This window comes from Ctenopharyngodon idella, chromosome 22 (genome assembly GCF_019924925.1).
Source record: "Ctenopharyngodon idella isolate HZGC_01 chromosome 22, HZGC01, whole genome shotgun sequence".
Classification (NCBI taxonomy): Eukaryota; Metazoa; Chordata; class Actinopteri; order Cypriniformes; family Xenocyprididae; genus Ctenopharyngodon; species Ctenopharyngodon idella.
In genome coordinates this window covers 5053207-5065879 of record NC_067241.1, presented here as the reverse complement: position 1 = coordinate 5065879, position 12673 = coordinate 5053207, and the positions used below count along the sequence as shown (strand labels likewise).

The 12673-nt window shown below is 42.2% G+C and overlaps 1 protein-coding gene across 8 annotated transcripts in view; it reads left to right on the top strand.

Annotated features, from left to right (window-relative positions):
- The window catches only part of si:dkey-151g10.3 (serine/threonine-protein kinase WNK3), a 53975-nt gene that overhangs the window by 31071 nt on the left and 10231 nt on the right, over window positions 1-12673 (top strand). For 3 of the 8 annotated variants that reach the window (XM_051879272.1, XM_051879271.1, XM_051879267.1), the window contains exons 8-18: window positions 251-572; window positions 692-795; window positions 964-1185; window positions 2491-5823; window positions 6282-6322; window positions 6412-6541; window positions 6630-6746; window positions 6893-6994; window positions 7659-7707; window positions 7909-8061; window positions 8271-9907. In XM_051879272.1, the coding sequence (XP_051735232.1) occupies window positions 251-572; window positions 692-795; window positions 964-1185; window positions 2491-5823; window positions 6282-6322; window positions 6412-6541; window positions 6630-6746; window positions 6893-6994; window positions 7659-7707; window positions 7909-8061; window positions 8271-9907 (6210 nt within the window). The remainder of the gene's footprint in view (window positions 1-250; window positions 573-691; window positions 796-963; window positions 1186-2490; window positions 5824-6281; window positions 6323-6411; window positions 6542-6629; window positions 6747-6892; window positions 6995-7658; window positions 7708-7908; window positions 8062-8270; window positions 9908-12673) is intronic. The other 5 variants (XM_051879274.1, XM_051879269.1, XM_051879273.1 and 2 more) reach the window with 3 other exon arrangements.

The following is a 12673-nucleotide window of genomic DNA, read 5'->3' as shown; positions in this document are numbered from 1 at the left end:
TTAGAACAAAAAAAGGTTATTTTTCTTTTTTTAAAATGAATATCATTTTTGCTCTTTTCAATAAAATCACAGTCAAAGAGGACTGGAGCGAATGACAAAAACATCTGATAAAAAAATTAAGAATTCTATTTGTAAGGTGCTTTTGAATCAAATTTGATATGACTTTTCTCTTTTAGACAACTTACATTCTCCCTCCTACACCTTTTTTTAAATTATTTATTCATTCTCCATTTCTATTGCTTTTTTAAAGGTGAAGTCTGGCTTTTTCCACGAAAGTGATGCTAAGGTGGTGGGGAAGTCCATCAGAGACAGGGTGACTCTTATTAAGAAGTCCCGTGAACGGCGACAACAGCAACTCCTTCAGCAGCAACAACAACAAAGTCTTGATGAGCGCCGTGACTCCTCGGTCCTTACCTCCTCTTTTTCCTATGTCCATCCTTCCTGCACCACCTCCTCACAGGGCACAGGAGCTGCTGCAGCTTCTGCAGCTGCTGGGGTTCAGGGAGAGGCAGAGGAGCTGCCAGAAGTGGACCAACATGTCCAACAGCAAGGGACTGCATTGGGCTTCACAGGTGCACAATTAATTTAGAATCACAGTCGTATTAACAGGATCTGACAGGCACTTGTAACTATTATTTGTCCCAAATTGGTGTATAAATGTTGATTTGGCATTCTACTTGTCCATATTCAGAGGGTGAGAGTCTTCCTGCTGTCAGTGGACAAAGCCAAGCCTTTTCTGTACCCGAGTCAGGGAACCGTGCTCATGCTCAAACCAGTTACCCCACTGGCACATCTGTAAGTACCATTACTTCAGAAACAATTTTCTTATCTAGTGCCATACATCCCCAGCTGCTGAGACACCACCATTCTTGCACATTTGAAACCTTTGATGTACAGTACAAAAAAAGTAATTGTTGTGTGAATGCACTCTTTGGTTGGATAAGAATTGTTTCCTTTATTTAGGGAGTGAAAGGAGCAGGGGTTATATCTCACCCCCAGCTGCTCGCTATTGGTCAGAGCGGAGGGGTTCCAAATGTGCCTGTTGGCCAGAATGGTGGGATGTCTGGCATTTCCATTGGCCAAAGTGGTGGTGGGGCTCCTAACATTCCTGTGGCACAGACTTTCATTCAACCAGTCACTATGGCATCACAGGTCCCATTAAGTGTGCCTCAACAATATTCTCAGGTGATTGTCTCCCTTGTGTCCAGCTTCGCTGTGTGTTTTTCCCTTCTCTCGGCTCACTGTTGCACTGGACACAATAATTCATATCTAAAGCAAATCAATCCAGGGAGACTTAGTCAAATGTTGTTATTTTAGTGGAATATGTTGAGGGACTAATAGGGTATTTCACGACTCAAGTTCTGTGCCTTTTGTCAAAAAATAAGTTTCAATAACTTTCTGTGCCATGTCTATATTTTGTCAGTGACAATATGTAGACATGGCACTCTCTTACTGAAATACTGAATTGAATTTCCTCAGAAATCTCTCTGTGCAGTCTGTGACTTTGATTTAGGTCATGTGCTGAGTTACATGATGTTCACTGACCTACATTTTTAATGTTTAGTCCAGAGAACATATTTGTTGTTGAAATTCACTGTAAGCTGAACCGTATGAGCTGATAATTTGAAAGAAATAATAGTTGTATTTGCTGTATTCTGTCCTTCAATTGTAAATATGAATAGTTTCTAGAATATTATTTATAGTTCAATTTATTGTCATATAAAATTGTTTGTTGCTAGACAATAAGACATTTGTCAAGTCAAGATTACAGATTGAGAATATAGATGTTGTTCTAGCAACAGTATTTGAGGGGAAAAGGCTACAAAGTTGACAAATTAAATGGTAATTAATTTCCTAAGGCAGTGAATTGGAAACATTTCTGAATTAAGACCTATTCACACTAAGAGCAAAACAACAAAACAAAGCAAACTGACTGCAAAAATAGCCCCACAGCTGTTCATATCAAGTACAATTAGGGTTTTCTTCAAACTCTATGAAAAGTTGGCATACCTGTACGAAAAGTGCTGCAGTCATTCAAAAACCCTTGTTGCATTGCAGGGCCAATATTTTCCAGTAGGAATGCATTGTTGTGATTTTAACCCTTTTTTTTTTTTTTTTTTTTTTTTTTTGTGCAAAATTGCATTCAGTGTAGTACAGCTTTAGCGGTGGATTGGTCTGACCTGAACACCAACTGTAATGTCTTTCATTCTTGGAATACAGCTGCCTCTGATCTAATGTGGCGTATAATCAAAAAACAACAACACTGATCATAGTCTGAACACAATCTAAAAATAACCTAATAACTGCACATGCAGAATCTTGTTTCATATCTTTTGCTTTCCAAAATGTCTTGTTCCCTTTGGATGATTAATGAAGTGCACTAATGCTTCTCTCTCTCCTTTTCTCCCTCCCACCTCACTTGCTACCCAACTCCATGCTCTGGCCTATCCATCCTTCCCAAATAATTTCCAAATGTGTTTTTCCCACCAGCCCCTTCCACCATACTCAACAGATGTTACATCCTCGCAAATGTTACACTCCCGACCCGCTGATGCTTCCACTCCCCACGGTTCTCTTGTACAGTCGCAGTCATACATCCCCCCAATATCACCCCAGGCACCCATGACTGTCCTCACTTCCTCCATCCCAGCTGGAGAACCCATAGCATCAGCAGGCAACAACATGCCACCCATGCAGACCCAAACTAGTATTGCTCCTGTTCAACCCACTGATGTTTTGCCCAAGCAAGCTATTGTTCAGACGCAACAGCAGGTGATGTCAGAATTGCCCGCAACGTTGCAACTGAACATCCAGCAAGCAACACCACAAAAGCAGGCAAATATAATGCAGCAGCACCAGACTGTGTTGTTGCCACAGCAGACGGACCAGGTTCAACAAATGGCTGTTTTGTTACAACAGCCACAGAATATAGAACAACCCCAGGTGGTTCTGCAGGAACAGCCACCACATTCCAGTGCATCTCAGCAGCCATATATCCCATTGCCACAGCAGAAACAGCCAACAATAACCAATCCACAGCAAAGTGAGCTACAACAGCAGGTGTACATACAACAACCTCCAAGCAAACCCCAGCAGCAAGTTGTGATACAGCAGCAAGTTCAGCAACATCAGCTGTCCGTACAACAATCCTCAGTAGAACAATATCAACACCAGACTCAGCAACAACAGGCACAGCAAGTTTATGTGCAACAAATAGCCGAATCACAAGAGCAGAACATGATAAAAACCATAGTACAACAGCCACCGGTACTTCAAACAATCCAGCAGCCATTGCAATTGATGGAGCAACAACAACAGCAACTTCTGATTAGGCAACAGATTGAGCAGCAACAGAAGGCTGTTTTGCAAAATCAAATGGAGCAACAACATCAACAGCAAGTTTATATTCAGCCACAACAACAACAAGTTGAGCAACAACAAATTCTTCTGCAGCAACAACAAAACTTGGCAGTACAGCAACAAATCGAGCAACAGCAGCAAGCATTACAGCAACAAAAGCAAATAGAACAGCAGCAAAAGGCCATTTTACAGCAACAGGTGGAACAACAAAGACAACAGCAACAGGCTTTGTTTCAGCAACAGCAACTGGAGCAACAACAAGCATTACTGCAGCAGCAGCAACGTGAACAACAACAGGCTCTTCTGCAGCAACAACAGTTGGAACAGCAAGCTTTGCTACAACAACAACAGCAACTCCAGTTAAAGCAGCAACAAGCGCTTTTACATCAACAACAGTTGGAGCAGCAACAGCAGGCTTTGTTTAAACAGCAGCAACAACAGCAGCAGCAGCAAGCACTCATTCAGCAGCAGCAAAAATTAGAGCAAAAGGTACTGCTACAGCTGCAACAGCAGAAACACATCGAACAGCAACAAACTTTATTACGCCAACAGCAACAGCAGCCTCAGCAGATAGAGCAACATGTTTTACAGCAACAGCCGCAAATACAGAAGCCGACAGATCAACAATTGCAGCAGCAGATATTCCAACAACAGACCGAGCAGCAACAACAGACATTGCTACAACAGAGAGAGTCACAGATGCAGCAACATCTTCTGATGCAACAACACCAGATTGAATTACAGCGACAACAAGCTCTACAAGCTGAGAAACAACTGCATCAAGTTTTATTGCAGCAGCAGCATATAGAGCAACATGCAGCTCTGGTAGATCAGGCAAACCTAGGGAAAACACAGCCTCCAGAGATGGTCCAGCAGATTAGTCAAATGCAGCACTCTCAACAAATAATGTCCCCTCAACCTCATCTTTCTCAAAAACAGACTGAGCAGCAACAGGTCTTGATTCAGCAACAACAAGCCATCCTTCCCCAGGCATCACATAGACCTTCTCTGGTAGAGTTACAAGTTCCAACCCTGGTTCAGGCTGTACCAAAAATGGTTAGTGCTCAAATACCTAGTCAAGTTCCAGCCCCAGTACTCATCCAGCAACAGATACCACCTCAGATGTCGGCCCAACCTTCAGCGCAAGTACAAATCCAGAGTCAAGGGGACCCTGGAATTTATGGTCAGATTCCCCTGCAGACTCAAAGTCATCCTGCACCGCAGACAATGGGAGGCCATATTCAAGCAGGCCAGCTGCAAGTTCCACAACCAACCCAACAAATCACATCTCCAACACAAGTTCCTACACCACAACCTATTCATTCTTTTGTCCCAACTTCAACACAAATGGTCTCACAAGGGCAAACCCTTCCATCCCAAACTCAGTTGGTACCACCTCAAGCTGCAGCTTCTCTCCAGTGTCAAGTCGTGGTAGGGTCACCTGCGCCTCTTGTGCATCCTACAGTGCCGGCTGCTTCTACAATTATGCCCACACAATTTGCTCAAGCACCTGTCGGTCCGCAAACCATTCAGTCTGTTCAGCTAGACCTCACACAATCTGTAAAACAACAACAACAACAACAGCCGCCTCTGCAGCAATATCAGCAAGCAGTACTGTCTCCAGTGTCACATGCGCCTACCATCAATCCAATGGCCACTTCATCAATGCAGCGCTATTTACAACAGACAAACCAATCACAAATGCAGGCTTCTCAAGTCATCCAAGCTCAGCAACATCCAGTCAGTGTAGCATCGATGCAGGCGGTCTTGCAACCCATGCCTCCAGTGCAACCTCAGGCTACCCAACAGCATGAGCAGCAACTGCCTCAAGCCCACCATGTGCAGCAACAGCAACCGCTCCACCATCAGCATCAGGCCCAACCTGTGCAGCAGCTTCTCCCACCTAATGCTGTTTTAACACAAGATCTCCACCAACAACCTTGTCATCCTCAACCAGTGCTCCAACATATGCTCCCGATACACATTGCTCCCAGTCAGGTACCTCAGACCCAAGCAAGAACGGTACCTCTGTACAGTCAGGTGGTCTCAGGTCCACCACCCTCGCCCCAGAACCAGCAGAAACTTCCTGCTCAAATGCACACACAGACTAACATGCAGTCAAAAGCACACTCAACCGCACAGGCACAGACCCACATAGAGGCTACTGGGAGTTTCGAGCAGCCTCATTACTCCCAAGCTGCCTTTATGCCATCACAGATCCCCCCAAGTCCATCTCATACTTCCCTACAGCCCTCTTCTGCTCTCCCAGCCCTACAACCAGCTGTCCCAGTTTCAGAAATTCCTGTTCCATCAGAGGCACAGCTAAACCAGCCAAGGCCTGCTGACATGATCCCTGATTCCCATCCTACTGTCAATGCTTCACAGTCCCATGACTCTAATGGCTCTGTGTTGCCCACCACCTCGCTGGCAGAAAGTGATGCTGCATTGCTGGGCATTGCTCAGGTACAAAAGCACTTTATATTAGTTTCAAATATGTAACACATTAGCAGTGAGCATTTTTGACCAGCGAGTTTATGGTAATATATAAAAGTGGCCCATATACGTATATTGTACGTATATTGTAGAAGGCAAACAAACACCTATCTCTTCTAACTCAGTTAATTTGAGATGCAAGACCCACTACTTCTTAACACGTCTTAACACCTTCAAAACCAAAGTTAAACTTACAAAAATCAAACTTAACAATTTTTGTCTCTTGAATTCAGGACAGTCATTTTGTTTTTTGTTTACACAAAGTATTGTGTAATACTTTGCTTCTCATTTTACTTATGGAATTTGTTATTATTTGATTTATTATTTGCATAACTCATTACATAACTGATGTTTTGTTTTTCTTTTTGTTTTTCTGTTGGTTCGTGGTGGTTCCTGTGTGTTTGTTTGTCTTTTCTCTGACTAAACAGGAGAGCCCACATCAGTCTGCCAACAGGGGCTCTTCATCAGGGTAAGTAGTTTTGTGTCCTTTTTTGTGACATTTTTGGTATACATTTAACTATGCACAAACAGATTTTTTAAAATATTTTATAAATCCAGCTCTGTTCCTGCCAATGGAGATGAGGCCCAATCGCTGTGGGCCAGTGGAAAACAAGATAAGGTAAAATCTCAGAGGAGATCATCTTGTCAAAAGACTGAAAAAACTCATTTTCAACTCAGCATGTTGCAGGTATGTAAATCACAATATTTATAATGTTTTCTGAACTTCACTTTTAATTTAATTGAATCATGTATTATGAACACTCTCTATATTGTAGGTCTCAGGCACAGGGGACAACATGGTAGAGTGTCAGTTGGAGACTCACAGCAACAAGATGGTCACATTCAAGTTTGACATTGAGGGAGATGCACCTGAAGACATTGCGGATTATATGGTGAAATATGTTCAGCAGCTATATGATTCATTTGCTTCTTTTAAGCAACATATTAAGAGAATTTGTGATAGCTGATCATGACCTGTTGCTTTTGAATTTGAAGTATGACTTCACCGGTAAATTTCCTCACAATGTGTTTTGTGTAGGTGGAGGAGGATTTTGTCCTTGAGCCTGAGAAAGAGAAATTTGTTGAGGAGCTGAGAGCTATAGTGAAGAAAGCTCAAGGAATACTAAGCACTCAGTCACAGGTCTGTCATTCCCAGCTATATTACTGGCTATTGCTCTTGTAAATTTTTAATTTTTGGATGAACTATTCCTTTGTGGTTCAGATACTTTTTTACTTACTGAATGTAAGCAAAACGTATAGCTACTGAATGTATGCTACCATTCAAAAGTTGTTGGTAAGATATTTAGTGTCTTATGCTCAACAAGGCTGCATTTATTTGATCAAAAATACAGTAAAAACAGTGTTATTGTAAAATATCATTACAATTTAAAATAATTTTATTTTAATATATTTTTTAAATATAATTTATTCCTGTGATGGCAAAGCAGAATTTTCAGTAGCAAGTCTTCAGTGTCACATTAATCTTCAGAAATCATTCTAATATGCTGATTTGCTAATCAATGTTGAAAACAGTTGTGCTGCTTAATATTTTTGTGGAAACTGTGATACTTGTTTAGGATATTTTGACAAATAGAAAGATCAAAAGAACAGCATTTATTGTATAAAATTGTATTCAATGTAAAAGTATTTGCTGTCACTTTTCATCAAAATAATGTGACCTTGCTGAAAATTTCTTTTAAAAGAAAAACAAAAAAACATTTTTTTACTGACCTCTATTTTTTGAACGTTTGAGTATGTTTTGTTTGTTATTTGTAATTGTATGGGGGTTTTTTTTCCTGTCTTAGTCTGGGTCCTTGGAGCAACTCCATGTGAGCACCCCATCCAGTGCAACAGGTAAGTGTAACTGTCTGATCTTGTCATAAATAAAACTAAAGAATAAAGTTTAAAGTTATCTTGTCTTTGTAACTTTGGTGTCTTTTTATCTTGATTAAAATAAAAAAAATAATAAGTATTAAACAAGACTTTTTAATTTTACACTGTTGTTACAGTTAGTAGGAAAATAAATGTTATGTGCTATTCTCCCATTTGCCGAAGTGGATTCAGCCCCTCAGTCTTCCCCTGTGGGTCGCTGGAGATTCTTCATTAACCAAACCATTCGCCATCGTGACTCACACTCCAACCAGGGAGCTTCCACTTCCCCACCAATGGGAGAGAGCCGAGTTCCCAAGTCCATAGAAACGGAGAAAGGTAGAGAATTCACTTTGATGCACAGTACTTTTGGTCTGGTGTGAAATTTGAAATTGAAATGACCTACATAATCCAAACTAGAATGGACTGAGTGAAAGTTCAGAACATTTCTGCTGTGTTATTTTAAAAAATAGCAATAATTAATAAGACAGATATTAATTAGCATGACATCTGAAGAATATTCTACTCTCTGTCTAATGTATTATCAGATCATGAAAGCCCTCAGCGCTCAGAGTCTTTTGCTGGGATAGCATCTTCCCCGAGTTCTTCAATATCTGCATCCTCTCCTCCGGTGTCTACTGTATCAGCCCCTGCGTCCATGTCAGCCTCGGCCATTGCTGCCCAAAAAGATTTAACACCCTCTGCCTTGCCAACAGTAGAGCAAGTCCTCTCCTCTACCTTGACTGGAGGCTCAATCGCTGTCATGGCTTCCAGCACCTCTGCCGCTCCTTTCCATGCAGTCGCAGCCCTCACAGGCTCCAATGTGGACCAAGGAGATGCTGCAGCTAAAGTTGATGGTGAACAGCCCCTCTCTAACTTGTCTGCTTATGGGACCCCTCCAGCATCACTGGTGACCCACGCTGATCCATCACAACAGTTGCTAGCTCAAACCCAAATGGCACCCTCACAAACACCAGATATACTTCAACAGACCCAGACACTACAGTTAGCAATGGCCACCACCGAACAGGCTCAGCAACCACAGATTATGCCTCATCCAGTGCTCCAGGTCGCTCCACAGCCACCTACACTCCAGCCTAGCGAGTCAAAAGCACTATCACAGCCGATACCAAAGGAGACAGTCTCTTTGCAGGGAGGCCTTCCAGCTGCCCAAGTTCAGCAGGTCCCTCACCAACAAGTACCAGTTGATTCTCAACAGCCGGCAATGCAACAGACCGCATTCTTGCAGCAACACAGCCTTCAGCAAACAGCCAATGCTGAGCAGATCCAGCACCACACTGTAGAACAGTATGTGTCTCAAGAAACCACACCGGCCCCAGCGATGCTGACCATGCATCCACAGCATTGCTTCCAGACCCAGGATCCCCTACAGCTTCGAGCTCCATTTCAGCCTGTAATCCCGCAGCAGCTTCCCGCCGAGCAAACGCAGACATTACTTCAGCAGGTACCGCATGATATGGTGCCTATGGCACAAACCGCGGTGCCTCCGGCTGTGCAGAAGCAGGCATCTGTCCAGCAGTCAGAGTCTGAGCTGTCCACTGGTGAGGACACCGTCAGCCACTCCGCCCCACCCCATCCCTCTTCGGACACCTCTCTCCCACCCCTCCAACTCTCTGAAACTGCTCTGCCCACCCTCTCCCATACATTCACACCCTCTCCAGCCCAGCCCTCCTCAGTTGCCGAGTCAGACAGCGAAGGCCCACCCAAAATCGAGTTTGTGGACAACCGAATCAAGACTTTGGATGAGAAACTGAGGACTCTGCTGTATCAGGAGCACAGCGGCAGCGGGGCAGCACTGGCAAGTGGCTCCACGGGCGGCCCTGGTCCTGCCCTCAACTCCACCTCGGGATCTGCTGCGGCCTCCACTGCAGTTGATGAGTCTTCAGAGCCCCCCTACGCATTCTCCCCACCTCCTGTGACCTCCTCAGACACCTCCCCTCACTCCACCTCTTCCACTACCTCCTCCACCACCCCTCGTTCTTCCTCCATCTCTCCGGATGGAGAGCGGGAGAGAGCAGGCGAGGAGGAGACGATCTCATCTGCTGTGCAACAACAGCCTGCCTCATCTTTCTCCTCTACATCCCCTCCATGCTCCCTCCTTTCCCCTCCACAGGAGCCCGGATCTCCAAAAGTGCCCAGTGAAACATCAGTAAGCGTAAGTGGGGTGTGTATATAACAGATCAGTGGCAGAAGGCTAATTATTTTTTCCCAATCTTTTTCATTCAAAAATCTGTTAAAAAGCAGTTCATATATACAAACAAACAAATGAATCTCCTCAATGGTGAGCATGTTTTTGTTATTTCTTTATTAAAATTAATTTTGTTTTTTAGGGGGACATAAAATGTCAGGTAATACAGCTGTCCACATTAGTTTTCAAAAGTACAGACTTCAGTACCAAGTCGGTACTGAAATTTTAAAAATGTGACGATACCAGAATTTCCCCCTAGCATTTTGAGCGCTGTTGAGTGAATGTGTAAACACCTCTGATTGGCAATTGTTCATGCGCTCAGCAGATATGTCTGTGATTGGCTACAATGATCAACGCTTCAAAAACTTGTTGTAAATAGACATCTGTGACGCTCTTCACCGAGCACTTATACAGATATACACCGGAACGTTTGAAAGCAGGCGTCTGTCAGCGGATCCGTCTATCAGCAGATCACTGATATATCCACTGATATAGAAGGCCTGCTTGTAGCCAATCACAGACATATCTGTTGAGTGCATGAACACAGTGGCCAATCAGAGGTGTTTAAGAACCTGCTCAACAGTGCTCAAAATGCTAGGGGGGAATGCTGGTATCATCACATTTTTAAAAATTTCAGTACAGACTTAGTACCAAAGTCTGTACTTTTGACAACACTAGTCCACATATCATAACTGGAAAAAAACCTTTTTAAAAGAGAGTAGTTTGTGAAAAGAACTTTATTAATAGTTTGACGTGATCTTTTATTATTTCTCAATGTAGTTTTTCACAAAGAGAGAGAGATTTATTGTTAAAGGTGTGTGTGTGTGTGTGTGTGTGTGTATATATATATATATATATATATATATATATATATATATATACAGTGCACAGCATAAATGAGTACACCACCTCTGAAACTTTTGAAAGTCAGCAATTACTCAATTACTTATAAGACATGTTAGGGTTCTTTAGAGATATAATGTTCCAGCAAGTCTGCTTAATCAATTACCAAAGAAGCATGTCAAAATTATTCAGGAAAATAAGATTTTCTTATCAAGGTGATAAAATGTTTTGTAGCCAAAATGAGTACACCCTCCTAAAACGAAATAAAAATTTTCTTGTGTAAGTTTAAGGCAATGTTTGATCAACAGGTATGTTGAACCAAAACATTTAAAGAGAAGTAATTTCTTGACAATTAAAAGTGTTATAGAGCCCACTGAATCATTCTCAGACTTAATGCTGAAAACAATGGAACCACTTGGGAGAGAACTGTCAGGAGACTTATTTCTTAGCACAAAAGAGGACAGTGGTACAAGAGGATTACCAAATCATTGTTTTTAGTGTGAAAATATATCAGAATCAGAATGAGCTTTATTCACCAGGTGTGCACAAACACACAAGGAATTTGTTGTGGTTTTCTACAGGAGCTCTTGGTACATACAAATACATATGACATGAGAACAGAAAGAACATTTAAATAAGTAAAACTAAGAAAATAATAATAAGTAAAATGTATGTATTTACACAACTAATTTTTACTCTCTCTCAGGTTCTAAGAGTGAATACTAAAAACAGGGGTAATTGCTATGTTAGCTGTTTAAGCTGGAGATGGCATGGGGGAAAAAACTGTTCTTATGCCTAGATGTTCTAGTGCACAGAGATCTGTAACGTCTGCCTAACGGCAGAAATGCAAACAGGTTGAGTCTGGGGTGAGAGGGGTTTATAATGATGTTACCTGCCCGTTTCTTCACTCTGGTGTTGTACAAGTCCTGAAGGTTGGGCTGGTGCACACCAATTATCCTTTCAGCTGTCCTAACAGTCCGTTGCAGTCTTCTAATATCTGATTTACTGGCTGACCCAAACCAAACAGTTAAAGAAGTGCACAGAACTGACTCAATAACAGCTGAGTAAAACTGTATAGCAAAAGTAACACAGAAATTCAAAAACAATGGACTTGTGACAAGGCCCCTGAAATAATCAGGCCTTCATTTTAAGCTTTCATTTAGTGATGAGGGATTTTTTTTGCTAGACAAAGAGCAGGAGAAATGCCAAGCGAGTGTCTCAGAGCCAGCAAAAGCTATGAAAAGAGTGACTGTTTATCTCACAGAGTAAGATGCAGCCTGCAGAAATTACATGCATGGTTGTTGTTCTCACTGGAACTACCTACTGTAGCCAAAGCACAATAAAGTCAGTTAGCCATTTCCAAAGCCCATATTTACAAAATATAGATTCTGGGAATCAATACTCTGGTCTCATGAGACCAAATCAATCATTTTGGATCTAACAGCATCCAAAATGTTATGATGTTGCTAGAGGAGGAGTACAGTGAGAAGTGCCTGGTTCCCACAGTAAAGTTCAGTGGTAGTAAAGCTCTTATATAGGGACGTATGAGTGCTGAAGGTGTAAGGGAGTTGTGCTTTATCAGTGCTGTCATGAATTCCCACACCACTGTGTAATTTAATACACAAACTTGAAACAGAAGATGTTACCTTTTCCTCATCCCCTGCATTGTTGGGCATTTTTTCAACATGACAATGAGGATATGCATTCTCCCAAGGTGAAAAACCTTCTGTGGACATGTATTGCACTCAATCTTAACACTCTTGAGCACCTGTGGGGAATTCTGTAGAGACGAGTTAAGCAACACTCCCCATTAAAGATCAGGGCATTTAAGGAGCTTATCATCCAGGAGTTAAACAGGACAGATGTGACAATTTGTCATGAACTTGTACACTCCGTGCC